Source organism: Sminthopsis crassicaudata, chromosome 1, assembly GCF_048593235.1.
Source record: "Sminthopsis crassicaudata isolate SCR6 chromosome 1, ASM4859323v1, whole genome shotgun sequence".
NCBI classification, from domain to species: Eukaryota; Metazoa; Chordata; class Mammalia; order Dasyuromorphia; family Dasyuridae; genus Sminthopsis; species Sminthopsis crassicaudata.
Window position 1 is genome coordinate 13943799 of NC_133617.1, and position 23031 is coordinate 13966829.

The following is a 23031-nucleotide window of genomic DNA, read 5'->3' on the forward strand; positions in this document are numbered from 1 at the left end:
GAATTGAGCTCTGGCTGAAATGCCATTCATGTGCCTGTCATTCCCAAGAGCAGTCCCCTACCTCCTTCAACATTCATTAAGTGCCTCTTGTGTGCAAGGTACTGAGCTAGGAGTTGGGAATCTTTGGTCTACAACAATGATTTCATCAATGCAGAGAATTCTCAGTAATAAAATGCCCTCTACCAAGGCAGATGCTGGTATCTTATAGTCTTACAGATTTTTTTTTTAGAGAGCTTAAGTGACTTGTCCAGGGTCTCACAGAAAGTAGGCGTCAGAGCTGGGATTTGAAACCAGGTATTCCAGACTCTGAGACCAACCCTTTCTCTAGTATTCCAAACTGTTTCTCTAGGCACTAGAGACATGAGGATTTAATAAAATGACGGAATCTCTGCTTTCAAGAAGTCAGCATTCTAACATAGCAAAACTAGTGTACATAGAAAAATACAAGATAGGAAAGAAGGGAGAAAGGAGGAAGGAAGGAAAAAAATGAGAAAGGGAGGAAAATAGGAGAAAGAAAGGAAAGGAGGAATGAAGAAGGGAAAAAGGAAAGGAGGAAGGAAGGATATGATGTCATGCTGGAGAAACTGAGGCAAGCTAGAGATAAGACAGTTTTTAATATTTTATTTGGATTTCTGAGAGGGAGAGATTGTCCCAGGGCTGATGTCTCAAAGCATCCAGCAGCAAATGTGAGTTCTCAATGACATATATATGGCTCTAAGCTCAGGTAGCTAAAGGCAAGGGAGTTTGGATTCCAAACTGGTGGGCGGGAATCTCTAGGCAGGGACCATCAATCTGGTTCTGACAGGCTGGGGAAGTAGGACCATAAATTCTTACTAACTGGGAGGCAAGGAGGTGTCCAGCTAGAGACAGGAAGTCTGGACTTAGAGGATACCAATTAGGTATCTGAGATTGGACATCTGGAGTTTTATCTTCTGGAATGTCAGATCTCCACAGCCCTAATTATCTCAGTTCTCATGAACAGAAAAGGGGGGTTGCAACTTCTGGGAAAAGCAGAACAATTAGGGAAACTGAGTCAAGACAATATAAGGGAACTGTGGCACAACAAGGAGAAAGGAAAGAAGGAAAAGGGAAGAAAAGAATAAGAGAGGAAGGAAGGGTGAGAGAAAGGGAAGGACAGAGGAAGAAAGGATTTTAAAAGCATTTAAAGTTTTAAAATTTAGTCATTTCTGTTCTGAACCAACTCTGTGACATCATTTGGCATTTTCTTGGCAAAGAGACTGGAGTGGTTCGCCGTTCTTTCTCCAGCTCATTTTACAGATGAGAAAACTGAGGCAAATAGGATGAAGTGACCACTCAGGATCACACAGCTAGTTAGTAAGTACCTGAGGCCAGATTTGAATTCAGTTCTTCCATATTCCAGGCCCTATATACTCTATACATTTTATCACTTAGCTGCCCTCCCTGTATCAGGCTGAGCGCTTACCAATATTATTTCATTTGATCCTCACCACAACTGTGGGAATAGATGCCATTGTAATTTCCGTTTTGCAGATAAGGAAACTGAGGCAGACAGAACTTAAATGACTTCCTGGGGTCTAACTGGTTGCTAGTAAGCAACTGAGACCAGATTTGAACTCAGATTTCTCACATGCCAGACTCAGTTCTCTATTTATTGAGTCAAGTAGGGATAAGTGTAAGCAAAGAAAAAGTCTAAGCAAAAATCTTTTGGAAATTTTGAGAGGGGAAAAAAACCTAAAAAACAAAAACAACAATAAAAAAATTAAGCCTTGAATGAATGAAAATAATAAGCATTTGGTAATTTTTTACTATGTGCTAACTATTGTGTTAAATCCAGGGCCTACAATAGCAAAGAAAGTCCCTCTTGGAGAATTTACATTTTCCTGGGGAAACTAGGATCACTGGGGTGGGGAGTGCTGACCGGAGCGGGACTCTTCCCTCTGGAAAGTTACTGGGATGATGAACTGTCCCATTGGCCCAGAAACAGTGGTAGAGCTGATTTAATTATGGTTCAACTTGACACAATTAGAAAGGGTGTTAGTGTGTGTGTGAGTGTGAGTGTGTGATTGTGTATGAGTATGAAGACCCCTCCCCCAGGCAGCACGGGCATTGTGGAGGAGGAGGAGCTAGAGAGCAAAACATGGCTGGGGCCCCACTAGGGTCCCGGGAGCATCAGTGGGATGGAGAGCCCAGAGCAATGATCTCTGAGACCGGCCCCTGCTGGCCATGGGCAGTAAGGCAGGGCGAGGAGATTTCCGAGGAGGTCCCTCCACGCTTTCCCTTCTGAGTTCTAGAGGTACCCGAGGGTTTGGGCAGGATCTTTAAGGCTCGCCCTCCTTCAGGTGTGTGCTCCTGAAGTTAATTGTCTGGGATTAATGTCCCAGCTTCATTTAACCAATTAACATCAATTAGCTTTGACAAAGGAAGATTTACAAGGAAGATTTAGCAAGAACAGAAATTAGGAAGCATTTTCTCCACCGCACCTGGGGGTACATTATTCCCCCACACAGCCTCAGTCCAGGGAGAGAACAGGTGCAAACGTGAAAGATGGAGAAATAATAACTAGCATTTTCACAGATCTATGTGTCAAGCTCTTTGCCATATTAATTTCATTTGGTTCTTAGAACAACCCTGTAAGGTAGATGCTATTATGATCACCATGCATAGGTGAGGAAACTGAGGCAGAGAGATGAGGGAACTTTCCCGGAGTCCCAGAGCTCGTCTGAAGCAGACCCGGTACTCGTCCACTGCGCCCCAGCTGCTTTCAGAAAACATCATCTCGGCTTCCGGCTCCCGTTGGGGCGGGTCTCTAGCGTGGCTCTCCCCCCCACCCCCCATCCGTGTGGAAGCCCTCAGTCTCATCTCAGCGGCCAAAGTCCAGCTGGGAACCACGCGGGCTAGGCCAGATACAGGTCTGAATCCAGATCAGTTGATCTAGTTTTCCTCAGTTTCCTCATCTGTGAAATAAGCTGCAGAAGGAGAAATGCTGAGAAAGGCCCCAATGGGGTCACGAGGAGTCGGCGGCGAGAACCACGACCCAACAATAAAACCCAGCGTGTCCTGTGTCGGTATTAGTCATTATCGTTCTCTGTGCTCACAAGCTTCTTGGGCCAAGTTCCAATTAAAGAAGCAAAACAAACAGAACCTAAATTGGAAAATAATTACTCTGAGAATTCTCTCCGAGCCCGTTACATAAGTGATTCGTTGGTCTTGCCAAGTCTGGGGGCCTTTGTTTCAGGAAGACACGGAGTGAACAAACCTCCCAGGGCTCAGTGGGGGGGGGGGGGGGGCAGCCTGTGTTTGTTAGATCTGGGCGGGGGAAGGGGGACATAACATTCCTTCCCACACTCCCAGAATTGGCAGGATTGTCCAAGTGTTGGGCAAGGCCTCTGAGAACGACCCCCCCAGGGGGTCCCCACTGTGACATTCCTGACCAGTCTGGAGGTGGGCCAGTCTCTTCTTGAGGAACTCCAGTGAAAGGGAGCTGCCCACTGCCCCAGATAGCGCCCCTCCCCCACCCCCCACTTTGGGACAGCCAGGTGGTCAAGCTCTTTTTAATTTCAAACCAAAATAGCCATTTGGCCACTTTCCCCTGTTGCTCTTGGGACAAGAGGGAAGAGCTCTGATCTCTCCCCAGAGGACAGACCTTCCCATGCCTGAGAGCTCTCCCATTTTGCCTGGGTTCCTCGCATGGCTTGGATTCTAGACCCTTTGCCGGCTTGGTTACCTCTTCAGGACTTTTCTGGCTTCTCGAAGTGACCCCCTTCCCCAAACGGAACCCAACCCTGCAAATGAGGGCAGAGCAGAGGGAGGTCCAGTGGGGCGCCCGTACCTCCCTTCTTCCAAACAACACTTGGCTTTTTTTGGTGTTTTGCTAACGCATATTGAGTTTAATGTCCATCAAGACCCCCAGATTGTCTTCAGAACTGTTGGCCAGCCATTTCGTACTCGAGATGAATTTTGGAACCCCAGCACAAGATTTTCCATTGACTTATTATTGCATTTTATCTTTTTTCTCCCAATAGTATTTTATTTTTCCAAATACGTCGTTTTCAGCCTTCCATTTTGTTAGACTTTGTGATCTTAAGTTTTTCTCCTTCCCTCGACAGTAAGCAAGCTGATGTAGGTTAAACAAGCGCAGTCCTTTTAAACCCATTTCCTTATTTGTCCTGTTGTACAAGAAAACAGTCCCTGCCCCCACTTTGGGGGAAGAGATATTCAAGATCTAAAAGCTATGGGCCCTCGGCGGCGCCCCCAGATGGATCGCTGAGGCGCCTGCGTCAGGAGCCGAGGGATTCACCCCAGGAGGGCAGCGCCCGCGTGCCCCACAACGGGAGAAGAGGCCTTGCTGGCCGCCGTGGGCCCTCTGCCTGGACTATTCCATTGTCACCCACACTTAGGAGGATGTTTGTAGCCGATCCTGGCAGGGGCTGATTCTCAGCAGCTAACCTTGGTGGGTGGGGAAGCGGGGCCCGGTGCCAGAGGCAGCAGTCACTCCTGACCGCCCTGCGGGGAGATGCGGGACCCCAGGCTTGTCTGAGTGGGTGAAGTCGCCCAGGCTTACGCCGGCTGCCCTCACCTGGGCCTGTCCCGTTGGCCGGCTAACAAGACAGTGAGCGGTTGGCCACAGGACCCGGGTGCCTGGCAGATGAGGAAACTGAGGTCCGGGGGAGTGACTGACTCCGCCACAGGCAGCTCAGGGAGAGTCAGGCCGGGCCTTCTGACTCTACCCCCCCCAGGTGGCCCTCTGGCCCGGTTCTACTGCATGTAGCTTGCCCCGTTAGAGAGCCTAAGCTCCGGAGGGCAGGGCCTGGATTTGCCCCGTATCCGGGGCACTCAGTAGGTGCTTACTAAATGCTTGCCAGGATCAGGGGAAGCAGAGCCAGGGCAGGAGGCGCAGGCTGGTCCGGGATGTGGGGGGCCCTGGGGGTTTGAGACCCCACTGGGGGCCCCAGTACCCGCCCACTTCCTCAAAGGTCCCTGGGCAGAACTCGACTCCTGGGGAGTTTTTGGTGCTCCTCCCCCCTCCCGCCCCCCCCCAACACGGACAGAACCGACCCAGAGGCAGGTTTCACAGATAAATTCACATCCTATTTATTTGTAGGTTCTCAGAGCACGTCCCGAGCAGCCTCCGACCGTCCGGGTCTTCTCTGCGCCAGCGCCGGGTCCTCGAGATCCCAGCCGCAGCTACTCCGCCCCGTACTTGTGCTTTATGTGCTTCCACAGCTTCTGCGTTAGGGAAACAAAGGTTCTGAGTGCAAGGTTCCGGGTCCCGACCCCCCCCCCCAGCGGTTACGGACTCAGGGGGAGGGGCTCCCAGCAGACTCTCAGGGGGAGGGGCTCCCAGCGCACTCCGGCCAGCCCTAAAGGAGGCCCTGCAGCTGCTCCACTCCGGAATCTAACTGGTCCAGACCGGGCTGGAGGAGGCCGCAGAATCGGAACCCAGGACTGGACTTCCCTCTCCCCTCCCCCCCACGAGGCTGCCGGGTCACCACAAAGCAGCACCGGACAGACACACGTGCAGACAGACAGACACGGGAGGGCTAGACGCGCCACCCGGGCCCCTGTAGCAGCGGGAGACCGGTCCATACAAGCTCCCGTTTCCTTCCGCTCTGGGCTCCACGTGTGACCGTGGTCAGCGACCTTCCCTCCCCCCGCCTCAGTTTCCCCCGAAGGGGGCCATTCTCCCAGCCGCGACCCTGTGACTTTTGTCAATCTGTTCAATTTCCGCCTCTGCAAAACCGGAAACCTGGGCCACATGAGGGTGGGGGAGGGGAGGGGCGCCCCCTCCGAGCCCAGCCCCGGTCTCCCGCCCCGGCCCCAGGGTCAGTCTCCAGTCCTCCCGAGGCCCAAGGTCAGGGGCAGTCAGAGCCCCTCCCCCGCCCTCACCCCTTGGTTGATGGTTTCGTAGACCGCGTCGCCGCCCTGGTCGAAGGCGCGCTCGAAGAATAAGGCGCCCACGGCGATGGTGAGCGCGAAGGAGGACGACCTGCGGAAGAAGACAGAGTACAACTGCCCGAGCATCGTAGGGGACGCCATCTTTTCGCCGGCCCGGCCTTGTCCGCCTCTGCGCCTGCGCCCGCGCCTGCGCTTCAGCCTTTTCTTCACGGAGGTGGGAAGCTTTCTCGCGCGAAGCTTCATGGGACTTGTAGTTCATTTCTAAGTTTGGCGTCCTTTGAACTTTCCACCTTATAGTATTTTAATTTAAACTTTTACTATAAAGTTCTTTCCCACTATATGTAGACCAGAAGATCCAAGAATCGATTTTTAAAAAATTTTATTTGCTTTTACAAGATCGCCAAAAGGAGAGGTCGAACTACATCTCCCAGAGTGCAGCGCACTTTAAGGACGCCCTTTTCTTCCCCTCCCTCGCAGGTTCTCGTTAATCCGGGACCCAAAGGCTTCTGGGAGCGGCGTTTTTGCCCCAGGCTGACGACTAGAGACCGACTACGATTCCCAGAGAGCAGCGCGAGAAAAGAGGGCGGGACTGCGACACCAGGTAACTTACCTTCCCGGGAGCGCGCGACGGGAGAGTTGGTTTCCCCCTTCCCCTTTCCCAGTGAACACTTGGGCTCGTCTTCGCTGGTTTTGGGCAGGGACGCGGGTAAAACCATCGCGCCGGAGGGGGGCGCGCCCCCGCAGCGTCTTCTGGAGTGGAAGCCCGAGTCCCTTCGGGGCGGGGAGGTAAGAGGGCCCCCGGGCCCGGAGTAGGGACCACCAGCCGCGGCACTTTGAACGCTGCAGAGCACCGGGGAGGGGGTGGGGGGAGGGCTGTGGCCCATCCCGCGGAGTAGCAAACTGAGGCTCAGAGTCACCAAGGGATGAGCGAACGAAGGGGAAAGCGCTTCCTGGGCGCTGAGATAACGAGCTAAGCCTGTGCCCCGGCCCCCCCCCCCCCCCTTTACTTTCTCACTGGGAAAGGTGCCTAAAGGTTGACACGCCCCAGCCTGGGACTCTCAGGCAGAGGTTCCGGGCTGATTGACTGGACACCTCGGAGGTGAGAACCTGGCCCTCGGGGCGGAGCAGCTGCTCGTGGAGGCGCCGACACCTCCCGGGCCCCTCCTCCTCGTGACACAAGATCTGGCCAGATGGCTTCCGAGGAAAACCCGGCCCTGCTTAGGCTAGAAAGCCTCTGAGACTGAGGCAGGATTCGAATCCAGGTCTCTCCTGATAAAGATGGTCTAGAAGGGAAGCAGTGAGTTCTAGAAGTCCGATTTTAGTCCCGTTTGGCCCGGACTTCAGAACCCATGACCACCGGACGGCCCCCTCCCCTGTCATTTCATTCCCCGCCGCCCAGGAAGGAAGCATTTATTAAGCACTTGCTGTGTACTAGCTCTGTCCTGAGCACTACGGATAAGACAATCTTGTCCCTTCCGGAGCTCCGCCGAATAAGGTCAATGACGCACATGAGAATCCGGCCGAGGGAAAGGACTCCGGTCTGAGGGGCCCCGGACCTATCTCCCCAGCCAGGAGGCTTCCGTCCATGACACTGCCCCAGGCTCCATCACGTCCCTGCTGGCTCAGCAGAATCCGCCCTGCCTGCGAGTCCCCCCTCAAATGGGGCGCTCAGAATGGGCACAGCTCTCCAAAGCAGCAACGGACATTTATTAAGCTCCTACTGTATTCAGAGCCCTCTGCCCTGGAGTGGAGGGTGTAGAAACGTGAGCTAAAGCAAGGTGTCTGCTCCTTTAAGGAGCTCTGGTGCTGATGGAGCTAATTCCAGGGCCTATGGCTGCTGCCGAGGGCCTCTGAACGGGGCAGGGTCCCAGCTCCGCCGCCTGCCGCTGTGTGACATTGGGCGTGCGTTCCCACTCATTAAGCTGCAGTTTATTCCTCTCTAAATGAGGGCTCGGGTTACCTCTGACCCGTGACCTGCTGACCTCGCCGCCTGCTGCCTCTGAGACCTTGGCTCACATCCCCTCGCTGCCCTGCGGTTCCCTAGACCAGTGCTTCTCACCGTGGGGGGCGGAGACCTTTAAGGGCTTCTCCAGACCAGAATCTTTCCGGAATGCTTCTACGGCTTGGCTCGCCTGGCCCCCCAGCCCCGGGCCCCCGGCCGGGGTGTGACTCGAGAAGCCGGGAATGTTTCCTAGATTTCAGCCAGAACCCCGCCCCAGCAGAGCGCATGCGGACCCGAGCCGGGAGTCCTGTGAAGCTCCATATTCAAGAGTTGCAAAAATACGTCCAGCTTCCCCCCGAAGTATTTTCAGGAAAATAGAACATTATTTCCGTTACCAGGTGACAAGTCAATCCTTGTTATTTTTAGAGAATGAAATATTTTCAGTCCATCAGATTTTATTTCTTTTATGGTAAATAGCAGCGGATTTATTCCGGGGAGACAAAAGCTTTTGGGTGGGAGGCGCTGATCACTGGGAAGAGTGGGATGAGGTCCTGAGACCCGAGGCTGAGAAGCGCCAGCCCGAGGGATCTGCGAGGGCCCGCAATAAGACCCCAGCCAGCTAACACAGGCATAGCGTAAAACCCAGCTGAAAAGGGGAGGCTTCTGGGGGGCGCTGTTCGTTCTGAGGGCTCCAGAGCCGCCGGACAAGTGGGCTGGGGCGGGGACGGGGCGGAGCATTCCCATCCTGGGGAGCAGCCACTGGGGGTGACGGGTCTGTCAGGTTCTTACTAGGGCTAAGTCCGTACTTAACAATCCTCTAGTTCACACCTTTCAAAGGAGTTTACACCTTTAGGCTTCTGGGAAAGAGTTCACACCTTTCAAAGGAGCAAGTTCATTGGTTGTAAGTAGTTCCCACAATTCCATTCTCTGGGAGGATAAAAGGAGACGACAGTGTGGAAAGAGTCAGTCTGCCGAAGGTCAAGGAGAAGACTTCCCGCACTCTCGGAGGCAGAGTCTGATTCCCGCACTCTCGGAGGCAGAGTCTGATTCCCGCACTCTAGGAGGTTCAGAGTCAAGGTTTCATTCTCGTCTCCCTTCGCTGTGGCCGGGGGCTCCAGAAGCCTCCCAGGAAACCTGCTCCCAGAGAAAAGGATTGACAGAGAAGGAACCTGCTCCCAGAGAAGCGTTACAACTGAGAGCCGACAGAACATCACAGGGGTCCAGTTAACCCCCGGGGAGCAGCCTCTCTGTCATGAGGTTCTCCGTGGTCCTTTGCAGCTGCGATTTCTAACTTGAGCCCTTTTGAGAAAGGTGAGTTCAGAGCTGAGAAGACCCAGGCCCAAAACTACCCCAGGCAAATCCTGGCTGCCTCTACTGGTAAACTGCAAAAAAGGCACTAAACTTCTCCCCGCAGTTTTCCCACTGGAGAGTTCTCTGTGGTAATGAAACCGCAGGTCTAGTCCCGAGCCCTCCTGTGTACAGTCTCTGCAGCCATTTCATCTCCCTTGCAGTCAGCAGAGACCGCAGGCAAGGAGGGAGGAAGGTGGGGTGTGGAATGGAAAGAATTCTTCACTTCCAGTCAAAATACCTCAGTCAGATTCTTGTTGTTGTTGTTGTTGCTGAGGCAATTGGGGTTAAGTGACTGGCCCAGGGTCACACAGCCAGGAAGTGTTAAGTGTCTGAGGTCAGATTTGAGCTCAGGTCCTCCTGACTCCAAGGCAGATGCTCTATTTACTGCATCACCTAGCTTCTCCAGACTCTTTTTTTTTTTTTTTTTTTCCAAAAGCTATTTTATTTTTTCCAATTTCATGTACAAATTTGTAAGATTCTTTGTTTAAAATTTTGAGCTCCAAACCCTCTCCTTCCCACCTCCCTGAGATGGCAAGCGTATAGGTTAGCCATGTGCAGTTATGCAAAACATTTCCAGATTAGTCATGCTGTGAAAGAAAACAGACCTAACCCCCCTCTCCCCTAAGAAAAATAGAGAACGGTTCTTTTTTTAAGAAGAATGTTTCAGTCTGCAGTCAGACTCCACCAGTTCTTGCTCTGGAGAGGGAAAGCATTTTCCGCCATGAATCCTTTGGAATTGTTTTCAGTTATTATATTGCTGAGAATAGCGAAGTCTTTCACAATTGATCATCATTATAATATTGCTATTACTGTGTGTAATGTTCTCCCGGTTCTGCTCACTTTGTTCAGTCTTTCCCAATGTCCTCCTGGTTCTGCTCACTTCAGTCTTTCTGAAAGCATCCTGCTTGTCTTTTTTTTTTTTTTTTTTTTTTTTTTTTTTGGATGAGGCAATTGGGGTTAAGTGACTTGCCCAGGGTCACACAACTAGGAAGTGTTAAGTGTCTGAGACCAGATTTGAACTCGGTTCCTCCTGAATTCAAGGCTGATGCTCTACCCACTGCGCCACCTAGCGGCCCCCTGCTTGTCATTTCTTAGATCCCAATAGTATTCCATCAAAATCATATAACACCATTTTTTAGCCATTCCCCAGTTGAGGGGCATCCCCTCAATTTCCAGTTCTTTGCCACCACAGAAAGAGCTGCTATAGATACTTTTGTACATAGAAATCATTTTCTTTTTCTTTTTAAATTTTTTTAGTATAGAGACCTAGGAGTGGTATTACCAGGTCAGAAGGTCTACACGGTTTATAATCCTTTGAGCATAATTCCAAATTATTCTCCAGATGGGTTGGATCAGTTCACAACTCTCCCTACAGTGTATTAGTGTCCCAATTTTCTCACATCCTTTCCAATATTTGTCATTTTCCTCCTTCTCTATTGTCTTAGTCAATCTTTTAGGTGTGAAAGGAGTATCTTAGGGTTTTTGTTGTTGTTGTTGTTGTTTTGGTTTTTTTTTTTATTTGCTTTTCTTTAATCAATAGTGATTTAACGTTTTCCTTATGGCTGTAGCTTTGATTTCTTCATCTGGAAACTATCTATTCATACCTTTTGACCATTTATCAATTAGGAAATGACTTGTTTTCTTATAAATTTAAGAAATGGGGCCTTTATCAACAAAGCTTTAAAAGCCTTGGGAGTCCTAAAAAAATACAGCCAAAGAAAGCTAACTGCAAGAGTGATTGTCTGAGGTCCAAGGTGGAACGTGGGCCAGAGGGAAAAGGAAGGAAGGAGAGAGGGAAGGGAGGAAGGGGAGAAGGAAGGAAGGAAAGGGAAAGACAGAAAGAAGGAAGGAGGGAAGCAAGAAAAGAAGAGAGGGCAAGAGGGAGGAAAAAAGGGAGAGAAAGAAGAGAGGAAGGAAGGAAAGGAAGAGAAGGAAAGAAGAGGGAAAGAGGAAGAGAGAAAGGAAGGAAGAAAGGAAGGGGAGAGGCAAGGAAGGAAGAAGAGAGGGAAAAGGGAGGAAAGAAAGGAGAGAGGGAAAGAGGTAGGGAGGAAGGAAAGAGGGAAGAAAAGACAAGAATGAGGAAGGAAGGAAGGAAGGAAAAGAAGAAGAGGAGGAAAAAAAGGAAGGAGGTAGTGAGGAAGGAAGAATCCTCTGAGGTCCAAGAAAGACCAAAAGCTGGGGTTTCTAGGGAAGAAAGGAAGGAAAAAAGGATTAAGTACTTACTATGTGCTAAGCACTGTACTGAACACTTTACAAATATCTGATCCTCTGAACCTCCCTGGGAAGGGTGTGCTGCTATTATCCCATTTTACAGTTGAGGACACTGAGGCAGTAGTGAGGAGATTTGCCCAGTGTCACCTGGCTGATTTGATCTGGGGGCTTTCTGACTGCAGCCTGGCACTGCCCATTGTGCTCCCTGGCCCTCCTCCGGATGAGGGAGGGCATCCATTCCCCTGCACCCCTGTGGCTCCCCTGTGCATTTTTGTACCCGTGCAGGCCTTATTCGTGGCCCAGTCTTCTGTGCCCCTTCGGGCTGGTGTGTAGACTGGCACCTGTCTCTGAGGGGTGCTCCCCGGTGCCAGCAGGATGGCGACGGGCTCCTTGACGTCGCCCCCGCTTTCAGTCACCCACATCGGGCCTCTCATCCCGGCACTTCCACCGAGGCTCTTTTGAAGTCCTGATATTTTTAGCGGGGCCCACTTCTGTTCCAGGAGCCTGCTGGGAAAGCTAGGACTTCTTTTGTTGGGCCTAAATTTACCGCCTGAGTGTTCCCGGCCCGTCAGGCTGGCAGCCTGGGCTTGGCAGCCAGTGCAGGCCCTCGGCTGCCCTTGTAGCCCCTTTCTGACTCAATGCTAGGTCTGTGCACGTGGGACAGGGCCCGGAGAGGCCGCATTCTCTTGGGCGAGCGGCAGGGATGTGGCAGGAATAATGACCGTCCGGGGGATTGCTCACACCTTATCACAGAGTGTTACCATCACTGCCCCTGCCCAGGCTCTGGTAGCCTGGAGCTGCTGTTCCGAGCTTTAGGAGGCTGAAAGGGGTTCAGTGATGTTGGGGTGCAAGGGGGACATGATTCAGCTTCACAGAGAAGCCTGAGATGGGGAGGAGCGATGGAAGCTGGGAAAGGGTCCCGGGGAAGTGGCCCAAAGTGAGGGAGGCTTGCAGGCGGAGGCAGGAGCGAGATGAGGGGAAATCCAGGAGGGATTCGTGAAGGAGGAGGCCCCGGGGCTTTGAAGGGAGAGAAGAATCAGAGGGGATGGAGAGGGACGTCCAGACCGGGCACCGGCCTGTGAAAGCGTCTGGACGTGGGGGGCGGTCAGCACTCAGAAAGAAAGGCCGCTGGACCAGCCTGAGAAAGCTGGGGTGCTTGAAGGGAGCAGCGGGCGTGGGGGCCGTACGGGGCTGGGCCCCTACTGTGCGGGAGGCTCATTTATTGACCAATGGGTCCTGAACAACCCCGTCAGATCCGACCGGGAGAGAGCCAGGGACGGTGCCCCGGCCGCTTCCCCTCCTCGGCAGGACGGCGCACTGCCTCAGTTTCCCTGTTGTAGTATAGGTGAGAACCACAACGTCCCTGGGCCAAAGCGGCCTCCTCCACCCCCCCGGGGGGCCGGGACCTTTGGCGAAGGGCGGCTCTCTGCTTGCCTCCTAGAGCCGGAGCAGCCTCTGCCTCGGGGGCCATGGGGAAGAGGTACTTCTGCGACTACTGTGACCGCTCCTTCCAGGACAACCTCCACAACCGCAAGAAGCACCTGAACGGGGTCCAGCACCTGAGGGCCAAGAAGGTCTGGTACGACCTCTTCCGAGGTGGGTGCCCCTGCAGGGTCCGGGCCTGGGAGGGGGTGGGGGTGGGGACCGGGGAGACTGGGGGGGGCGGGAAGGCCCTCCTGCAGCAGGGGGGCGTCAGCTTGAAGGAAGCCAGGAGGGAGAGGGGAGGAGGGAGAGCGCTCCTGGCAGGGGGCACAGCCAGACAACGTCTGGAGTCTGGAGAGGGAGCGACGGTGGGAGGGGGGCAGGGGCCCAGGTCTGCCTGGCAGATGTGCAGCAGAGGGTGGAGGGGGTAGGAGGCAGGTTAGGGAGGACCCAGCTGCCAAGCTGCAGTCTGTGCCCATTGTCCCACTCAGACTGCTCCCCTGGCGGTGCCAGCTGTGGGGGGTGGCGAGGAACCAGGCTTGCTGGGTGGCAGACGGGGAGTCCCCAGGACCCAGCCTGGGTGACCCAGGACCCAGCCTGGGTGACTCCCGTCTGACGGTGGGCACGGGCATTTCCCAGCCTCTAGTGGCCAGCCTCGGGCACCTTGGACAGCTCCGAGGGTTTCCTGTTGCCAGAAGCTGCTGGTTCTGCCTCCTGGCCAAGGAGAAGGGCCTGACCGGTGCCAGGGTCTCTGTGCCCCGGGGCGCGGCGGGCAGTCCCCAGCCTCTGGCCCATCCCGGCCCTCCAAGAAGGGCCCAAAGCAGCTGGTCCTTCCCTCCCTGGGCCTCGGCTCTTCGCCCCTGCCCGTCCTCACTGGCTCCCGCTTTCTCCCGGCAGATGCTGCGGCCATTCTGGTGGAGGAGCAGAACAAAAGGCCTTGCAGGAAGTTTCTGGAGACAGGTAAGGCCCAGAGGGGGGCAGGAGCACAGCCTGAGCTGCTGACCCAGGCGCTCCCTTCCTTCCTCTCCCTCCCCTTCCCCCCCCATCCGCGCTCCCTCCCCACTCCTACTCCTGGGGGTCCGTGCTCCCTCCCCTTCTTCCCCCTGGGGGTCCGTGCTCCCTCCCCTTTTTCCCCCTGGGAGTCCGTGCTCCCTCCCCTTCTTCCCCCTGGAGGTCCGTGCTCCCTCCCCTTCTTCCCCCGGGGGTCTGTGCTCCCTCCCCTTCTTCCCCCTGGGGGTCCGTGCTCCCTCCCCACTAATACTCCTGGGGTTCCGTGCTCCCTCCCCTTCTCCCCCCCTGGGGGTCCGTGCTCCCTCCCCTTCTCCCCCCCTGGGGGTCCGTGCTCCCTCCCCTTCTCCCCCCTGGGGTTCCGTGCTCCCTCCCCTTCTCCCCCCCTGGGGGTCCATGCTCCCTCCCCTTCTCCCCCTGGGGGTCCGTGCTCCCTCCCCTTCTCCCCCTGGGGGTCCGTGCTCCCTCCCCTTCTCCCCCCCTGGGGGTCCGTGCTCCCTCCCCTTCTCCCCCCTGGGGTTCCGTGCTCCCTCCCCTTCTCCCCCCCTGGGGGTCCATGCTCCCTCCCCTTCTCCCCCTGGGGGTCCGTGCTCCCTCCCCTTCTCCCCCTGGGGGTCCGTGCTCTCCCCCTCCTCCTGTTCCCTCCCTCAGGCCCCCGTTTCCCCTCATCTGTCTCAGGTCAGTGTGACTTTGACTCCAACTGCCGATTCTCCCACATGACGTCGGGGGACCTGGAGCAGCTGGCGGCCCAGGTGCACGGTGAGTGGGGGGGGGGCGCCCTCAGCCTGAGGAGCCGCACTGGGATCGTGCCCATTTTATGGATGGGAAGCTGAGGCTGAGGGAGGAGCTGCAGGGGGGGGGCTGTGAGGGGGCAGCCTAAAAAGTAACTAGGGAGAGCCGGGGGTGCCCGCCCCCCTCCCCTCCGGAGAGGGAGCGCGGGCACGCAGTGAGACGGCTGGGCCAGGGGAGGGGGGCAGGAGCGATGCCCTGGCCCTGCCAGGATGTCCGCCTGCCCGTCTCTGTGCCCGGGCTAGCGTCCAGCGGCCGGAGAGGTCAGCGCGACAGCTCCCCCTGCTGGCCGAAACTGGCCTCGGCAGAGCCCTCCGGCCCTGGGGAACAGCCGGGGCCTCCCCCCAGGGGATGCCGGGAAATCCTCCCTTGGATCGGGAGGAGGGCCTGTGGGAGGAGGAGCCTGGAAGGCCGAGGGCCCGAATGGGGGGGGGGGGGCTGTGACCGGGAGGCTGGGACTCTTCTTCCCACCCAGTGGTCATCTCCCCAGATCTGTGGGCGGCTAAGCCACGCCTCTATGAATATTCACGAGCCCGACAGGGAGTCCCTCCCCCAAGGGCGGAAGCCCCGCCCCTCGGCCTGGCCAAGTTGGGCATATGGAGCCGGGGCCGCTGGCAGCGCCGACTTCCCGTGACTGGCTGTTCCCCTGGCGGCCAGATGGTGTTTAGCTGGCACGGGGCGGGAGGGAGGCTGGCGCTTCCGCTCCTCCTGCCGAGCCAGACGGATCCGCTCCCCGCCCCCCCAGCGCAGACTGCAGGCTGGGGGCCCCAAGCTTTCTCCAGCCCCCCCCCCCCTCGTCCCGCCCTCCCTGGACCCCCGCCTTCCGGCGCTCTAGTTCTCCCCAAGCTTCCAGGAGTGAACCCGGCCCCTTCTGAGCTCTGACAGTGGCCCCGCCCCTTCCCGGGCCCAGATCAGCCCTTGTGGCACCCAGCGTGCACTGGCTCTCCGAGCTTTCCGTGCACTCAGACCCCTAGATCTTCTTCAGGCCAGCGGAGTCCAGCCCCGCCTCCCCACCTTGTGCTTGTGAATGTAGAACTTCCCCGCGGCCCCCCCTGAATTTCAGCCGAGATCTGGCCCATTTCCCAGCTCTCCCTTGGCTGAGCCCTCATCTTGGGGAGCAGATTTCGGGGTGTCAGGCCCGGGCATGGATCCCCTGGGCCCCACTGGAGACCCCTTCCCCCACCGGACCCGCCCGTGGGCCACTTTGGCTGCCCACGCTGCCCTTTGGGGCTCCAGGACCGGAGCCTGGGACGGCGGGCCCGCCTCTGACACTGAAGTCACTCGCAGTCACTTGTGCCCCTCCCCCCGCTGGGACTCAGTTTCCTCATCTGTAGATGGGGCTCCCGGGGCATCCAGCTCTCGCTCCAGGACTCTGGGCCTTCCCCACGGGACACCCCCTGATTGCCAGAGAGGGGGATTCTTTCCCACTTGCCAGAAGGAGCCTGGTGGAGGGAGAGCCTGGCTGCCCCTTAGTGAGAGAGCCAGCCTCCTGGTGGGGGTCGGGTGCCCTGGTCTTTGTGCCAGGGATGTATGGCACAGCGGCCGCAGGAGTGGGGGGGGGCGGGCGCAGAGCCCCGAGAAGCTGCCGGCCGTGGTGACCTCCAGACCGGCTCTCGAGAAGGGCCGGAGCTTCCCCCGAGCTTGCCCGGCCGGGTCAAAGATGGGCCTGTGTTCAAATTGCCTTCTCTCTTCCCCCGAGCCAGAGGAGAGACTGTCCAGGGAGCAGGAGGTCGTGGATGTGCCCGAGGGGGGCATCGAGGACTGGCTGGAGAAGCGGGCGCAGCGGCGGAGCTCTGCCCAGAGCAGCAGGTACCCACCCCGACAGGGGCCCCTCCCCTTCAGAGCGCCCCCTGCTTCCCAGGGCACCTGTGTGGCCGCTGAGGTCCACGTGTGGCTCCAGCCCGGTCAGGTGGACGGTGGCTCCTCACGTGCCGGCCTCTGTCCCTGCCCCTCGGGGCCTTGGGACCCCTCCCAAAAAGGCCCAATCAGATTTCAAACCCAAGGCTGACCCAGAGCTTTGGTCCTCACGCACCTGGGGTGGGAAGGGCTGCTATTATCCCCATTTTACTGATGAGGAGAGTAGTTAAGGGGCGAGCCTTAGGGCCACAAGCCACTCTGAGGCTGCGTCTGATCTCCACTCTCTGTGCCCAAGGCTAACCCTCAGATTTGGAGACGGAAGTAAATGCTTACGGGGTCAGGCTGGGGCCTCCATAGAAACGTGAGGTGGCCCCTGCTCTCCAGGAGCTCACGGGGGAGAACGGGGTGGAAGGTCCCATGGTCCTTAGGGCCAGAGGCAAAGCAGTGCGGGCGCCCCTTCCTCCACACCATCCATTGCAGGAAGATGCAGACTCTAAAGGGACATAGCCCGCTGTGTTATGGAGCTGAGATTTGAACCCAGGACCTCAACCCCCCCAAACCGGGATTCATTTCTGAAGTCTAGGAATGGCCGACTCCCTGCTCTTTTTCTTTTTTTTTTTTTCTGGTACAAAACTCGGGGTTAACTACATTGGATTACTTGCTGTCAAAGGGAGGGAGAAAAAAAAATGGAGCACAAGGTTTAGCAAAGGTGAATGCCGAAAACTATAAGCATATATTTTGAAAACTACAAAGAAAAAAAAAAAAAACCTCAAGGTGATGTGACTTGTCCAGGGTCTTACAGCTCGTAAGATTTGAACTCGGGTCCCCCGTCTCCAGTGTCGGTGCTCTATTGACTGCACCATCCAGCTGCCCCCGGCTCCTACCCAGAAGCTGCCCCTTCACCTGTTGTGTCCCGTTGAGCCGGTCTGCCCGTCGGGCCTAGCAGAAGGACCGATCCCCTTCCAGGAGGGGGCCCTTCAGGTAGCCGAGGGCAGCCACTGTTTCTCCCTGTGTCTTTTCCTCCCAGGCTATCGTTCCCTCGACCATTGCCGTTACTTGTTTAGGATCAATTCCCGGGGCTGCTGGTTCCTAATTACATATGACCTCAAAGGGCAGAAAAGGAATCGGCTGAGTCAAAAGCCCTGGATTCGAACCCTGGCTCAGAACTTGTGATTGTGGGCCTCCCTTCCCCTCCGTGGCCTGGTACCGTGAGGGGTTTGGGCTAGCCCACCTCTGAGGACCTTCCAAATTCTGAGTCGAAGGTATAGGATTAGGGTGACCTCGGAGGCTCTTTGGCACGTCTAGAATCCCTGGTTTTCTTTTCTTCTGGATAGCCTGCTATGGAGAGCAGCCTCTGGGTGGGAGGGTTCTTGGACTTCTTCTCCAGGTCCTTCTGCCTCTGACCTTGAGCAATCTGGGCACTTTTCCCCCGGTGCCCCATTTTCTCAGCTGCCACTGGCACCAGCACTTCCTTTGCCCGCCTCCCCAGGGTGCTAGGAGCCAGGATTAATTCTTGTTTTTAAAGGTCTGTTCCAGCCTAGAAAACCGGACTACTGAGTGGGAAGCTATTACTTTGATGCTGAAGGCAGCGGTGATGGGGATAGTTGGCCCCTGGCCAGCGTTCTCCTGTGGGGGCTCGTTCTCATGACAGATGTCATGTGTGTCTCGGGAACCTCGGCCATTTTTGTTCCCTCATTCGCTTCCAAATGCAGCCCAGCCTGCGGTTTCATAACGACGCAGCCTCTGTTTTCAGGGAACGGCGAGTCTCCCTTGTCTCCCAGAAAAGCTGCTTGTAGCCCCGTCTCCTGGTCCCAGCAGCAGCGAACCACACTGGCCTGCAGCTGCTTCTCCTCCGGGCCAGGCGGGCTTCTCCATCACTTCTGGAGTGAGTGTGTGAGTGTGTGTGAGTGTGTGTGACTGTGAGTGTGTTTGTGTGTGTGTGAGTGTGAGTGTGTGTGACTGTGTGTTTGTGTGTGAGAGTGTGTGAGTGTGACTGTGTGTAAGTGTGTATGTGTGTGTATGTGTGACTGTGTGTGTTTGTATGTGTGTATAAGTGTGTGAGTGTGTGTGTGTGTGTGAGTGTGTGTGTGTGTATAAGTATGTGAGTGTGACTGTGTGAGTGTGAGAGTGTGTGTGTGACTGTGTGTGAGAGTGTGTGTGTATGACTGTGTGTGTGTGTGTATGTATGTGTGTGTTTGTGTGTGTATAAGTGTGTGAGTGTGTGAGTGTGTGTGTGTATGAGTGAGTGTGTGTGTGTGTGTGTGTGTATGAGTGTTTGTGTGTGTGTGAGTGTGTGTGACTGTGAGTGTGTTTGTGTGTGTGTGAGTGTGAGTGTGTGTGACTGTGTGTTTGTGTGTGAGAGTGTGTGAGTGTGACTGTGTGTAAGTGTGTATGTGTGTGTATGTGTGACTGTGTGTGTTTGTATGTGTGTATAAGTGTGTGAGTGTGTGTGTGTGTGTGAGTGTTTGTGTGAGTGTGTGTATAAGTATGTGAGTGTGACTGTGTGAGTGTGAGAGTGTGTGTGTGACTGTGTGTGAGAGTGTGTGTGTATGACTGTGTGTGTGTGTGTATGTATGTGTGTGTTTGTGTGTGTATAAGTGTGTGAGTGAGTGTGAGTGTGTGAGTGTGTGTGTGTATGAGTGAGTGTGTGTGTGTGTGTGTGTATGAGTGTTTGTGTGTGTGTGAATGTGTGTATGTGTGTATGTGAGTGTGTGAGTATGTGTGTGTGTGTGTGTACTGAACCTTTGAAGGCCTTGACCTTAAATTACAAAGAGCACAGGACCCAGTCTTAGGCCCCCAGAGCTGTCAGTAACTAGGGTGTGCGACTTGACTGATATGAGCTGTAAAATGGGCCCTCCTACCACCCCGAGGTGTCGTGCTGACGGCCCAGAGTGGCGAGGGTCAGCCCCATGCTCCAGGTGTGAGCGGTGCCGGCCCCAGCCTGCCTTGGGGAACAGAGCCTATTTGTCAGCATCAGGACGGTGTTGAGGGGAAGGGGTTCATGAGCCTTCAGGACTCCCTGTCTTAGCCAGGATGATTAAGGTTCAAAGGGAGGCTTCTCCCTGCCCCATGTGTCTGCCACCCCCTGCCCCCTACCCTATCTCTGCCATCCTCCTGCCCCTAAATTCACATCTAATAAGAGAACTGAATGGACAGGACCAGGCCAGAGCTGGCATCCGTGCCGGGCCCGGCTCCGTTCTCCTTGCTCCGACCGGCCCCTCAGAGTTCTCGTTTGTCCCTCCTCATGGCTCCGCCCTTTTCTGTCTGCTCAGGGGGCCGGTTCTGCGTTGCTCCATCCCCCCTCCCCCCCCTTTCTGCCTTTCTGGTCTCAGAGCTGAAGGCCTGGGGGAGGGGTGGCCGGGGAGTTTGGAGCAGGTAAGAGAAGGATGCAGCTGGAATGGACTCTGGGGACCAACGTTTAGGCCAGTCCCTTTATTTGCAGCTGAGGAAGTCTGCCGAGGCCAAGGGGCAGGCGGAGCAGAGCTGGGGCTCCCCGGCCTCCCTCTCCCCCTGGACTCCCGGGTCACGAGCTGCTTCTCAAAGTCCCTTTTGATTTCTGACCTTGAAATGCCCTCTCTGCAGCCTTTCTCCCTCAGACCCTCGTGTCTCTCCCCCAGTTCCTCCCCCCCCCTTGTCAGGACACGTGGCTTCAGTGCCCCCTTCCGGTAACGTCCCCAGGGTCCCTCCGCCTTGGCCCTGCTCCAGGGGGGCCGGAGGAGTTAGAGCCTCAGCCGCTGGCAGGTGGCCCTCCCATGGTGATTCCTTGCCGGAGGGCCTGGACGGGCCTTGGCTGCGGGCACTGAGCCAGCCCCTGGCTGGAGCCTGGCAACTCGAGGGCAAAGGAAGAGCCAGCTCGGACCCCTGCTTCTTGCAGAGTCTCCAGGGGGTGGAGGGGGGGGGGGCCTTCCCTCTCTCCTGGCTGGGCTCGGCGGCCGGCCCCCTCCCCAGGCCGCGTGGCCAGCCCCTTCTCCCCGCCCCCAGGCACGCGGTTGGGGAGCTCTTCAGTGGCGTAAATCACGTCCATAAACCACTTTACGGCCTCCTGTTGGATCAGCAGAATCCCCGCTCGTTCAGCCTGAATTGCGGCAGTAAAGAGCTCTGAGAGGGGGCGGGGAGAGGAGCAGGCATGGGGGGGCGGGCACGGAGAAGCCGGGCTGGCCAGAGCCTGACCGAGATCCCCCCGGGATCCGAAGACCTTCAGAGCCTCACAGGCCCCCCAGATCAGCCGATCCGTCTCCCCTCCCCCACTTTACACATGGGGAAACTGAGGCAGGGCAGTGGAAGGAGCTCTGGACTAGGAGCTAGAAGGTCCAAATGCAAATCCTCCCTTTCCCGGGTTCTAACGGGAGGTTGTCCCCGCCCCGGGAAGCAGCTTTCTTCAGGTGGCTCAGGCCCCGCACATCCGGGGCCCTCCCCCAGCCCGGGCCCAAGAGGGGGGGGGCAGCCGATGAGCAGAGGAGGGGCCGTGGGGCGGGGAAGGTTCTGCAGGGATCCACGCTCAGTCCCTGCCCTGAGGGGCCCCCTCGGTTGTCTGGGGGGTGGGAGGGCGGGGCAGGAACGGGGGGGGGGGGGTCGCCCGGTAGGGAGGAGACCCAGGGTCCGAGGGTCCCGCTAACTCTCCGCTCCTCTCTCCTAGCGCGCTGCCGGCCAAGCCTGCGGTCTTCCAGTACCCGCCCGGGTGGCCGCCCATCCAGGAGCTGCCGCCGTCCCTGCGGGCCCCGCCCCCGGGGGGGTGGCCCCCGCAGCCCGCCGCCCAGTGGGGCTGAGAACGAGGCCGTCGCCTGCAGTGGAGGCTCCTCCGGATCTCGGGGCACCGGCCCCTCCCCCCCGTCTCCTAGACCCCAATAAAAGGCTCCAGCCTCAGCTTGTGGTGTCCAGTGTCCGCCTCCGCCCCAGCGGGGAAGCGCCCCCTCCTCCCCCCCTGGGCCGGGGTCCCTCCGTCATTCCTAGCAGAAAAGGCCTGCAGGGGAGGGGGGCGGGGCGGTTCCGATCTCCGCCTGGAACGCTTGGGGGGGGGGGAAACCCGCCCAGAAGGTCGCCCCGGGGCCTCGGCCTGGACTCCGCTCTCGCGGTCTGTGGGCCGTGCTGCGTGCCCTGGGCACAGGCGGAGCCTCCCGGCCGGGGATGTGCCCTGTGGAGCCCGCCGCCGCCCGGCGCCAGTAAAGATGGAAGTCAGCCGTGATATGGGTCGGGGAGGGGTGCCGGGGGATGCTGTGGGAAGGGGGGGCTGCCCGCTGGGCCGGGAAGCCTGAGGGGCCTCCTCTGGGGGCCCGGTGAAGGACAGGAGCAGACTTCGGGGTCAGTGGTAAAAGGTGCGGATGGGAGGGAACCCCGAAACTCCCCGCGACCCCCAGTGCAACACTACATGGTCTGTGGGCCCCTCAACTCAGGAAAATCCTGATTCTTTCCCGTCTCCCTTCACAACCCGGATGATCCTGCCGGGTTCTTGGGCATGGGGAGGGGCTGATGGGAGCCAGCTCACCTCGGAGGGTCTCGTGCCCCCAGCGCGGGCAGGGGAGGGGGGAGACGGCTCATCCACAAGGGCCCGGCTCCGGAAAGCGGCAGTTGAGGGGTCTCATACCCAGCAGGGACCCCCACCCCAGGGCTGGGGCCGGGGTCCCTCCTGCACACAGCCCACAGTCACACACACAATCTCACGCAGACGCAGGGCTAGGCCTCTGGCCAGGCCCCCACCCCCTTCCTCCACTCTTCTCCCCACAATCACTGGCCGGAACGACCTTAATCCAAGTTCTGCTTGTTCCCGGGTTCAGAGGAAAGAAATAAAGTCTGTCCACGTTCCGCTCCCGCCGTCCCCAGCTCTGGCCAGCAAGCCCGGCAGCCGGGCCGGGATGGGGGAGGGGGGAGCCGGGGCCTTGGGAAGGAAGAGAGGGGAGGCTAAGCGTGGGAGGCCCCAAGCCCCCTCCTCTGCCTCCTGGGGCGGGCGTCAGACGCAGAACAAGAGCTGAGAAGCCCCGCCCCCCCCCCAGCTCCACAGGTCAGCATGGGAGGGCTGCCTCCGGGTCACGTCGGGAAGGTTCCAGGGTCTGTGTTTGTCTTTCCATCCTCTGCTGGGAGGGGGCTCACCTGGAGCTGACCCCTCGTTACGGGGGTGAAGGCAAGAGACGAAGCTCGTCACAAAGGGATCCATCCATCTTTTACGCTTTCTCCCCACGGTCCAAGAAAGAACAACAAGATGGCGCCCTCTCAAAGTTTCTGCCTTGGGACAAAGCCCTTGTGGCCCCATCCTAGGTACCGCTGCGTTCCTCTCCATGTTCTCGGTCTCTGCCAGCCCCCTTCTTAGGTGTTCAGGGCGCTCTCAGAGGCAGTGCGGTACAGCAGGCAGACCCCCGTGTTTTAGTCCTTGCATCTCACTGGGGATGGGGTATTTGATGGTAAATAAGGAGATAATGGCTAAGGCCCCTTCCAGCTTCCAGACTTGGGAACTCCTGGATCCCTCCAGGTTTAAACTGGGCCTTTAGGAAGGGGTGGCCCTTCTCCCCCGGATTTTTGCATTTGCAAAAGAGGTCCATGATAAGACAGCTCCGGAGAGCTAGAATTTCAGTTATCAGCATGGA

At 57.0% G+C, this 23031-nt stretch overlaps 2 protein-coding genes across 6 annotated transcripts; one reads left to right on the top strand and one right to left on the bottom strand.

Moving 5' to 3' along the window:
* Positions 1-5048: 5048 nt before the first annotated feature.
* UQCR10 (ubiquinol-cytochrome c reductase, complex III subunit X) lies at positions 5049-6070 on the bottom strand. Its single transcript, XM_074294510.1, has 2 exons — positions 5869-6070; positions 5049-5208 (listed from the first exon to the last, which is right to left on the bottom strand). The coding sequence occupies exons 1-2, from the start codon at positions 6016-6018 to the stop codon at positions 5167-5169; spliced, it is 192 nt and encodes a 63-aa protein (XP_074150611.1). The 5' UTR covers positions 6019-6070; the 3' UTR covers positions 5049-5166.
* A 4-nt stretch (positions 6071-6074) lies between these two features.
* ZMAT5 (zinc finger matrin-type 5) lies at positions 6075-21319 on the top strand. 5 transcript variants are annotated; one of them, XM_074294467.1, is made up of 7 exons: positions 6075-6091; positions 6355-6478; positions 12822-12976; positions 13700-13762; positions 14489-14569; positions 16303-16408; positions 21093-21319. In XM_074294467.1, exons 3-7 carry the CDS (start codon positions 12850-12852, stop codon positions 21220-21222), a joined length of 507 nt encoding a protein of 168 aa, XP_074150568.1. In that variant the 5' UTR covers positions 6075-6091; positions 6355-6478; positions 12822-12849; the 3' UTR covers positions 21223-21319. The 5 variants fall into 5 exon arrangements, with proteins under 5 accessions (XP_074150568.1, XP_074150578.1, XP_074150596.1 ...); XM_074294495.1 differs by lacking the exons at positions 6075-6091; positions 6355-6478 and adding exons at positions 6485-6663; positions 12634-12725; XM_074294477.1 differs by lacking the exon at positions 6075-6091 and having other exon boundaries at positions 6341-6478.
* The last annotated feature ends 1712 nt before the right edge of the window (positions 21320-23031 follow it).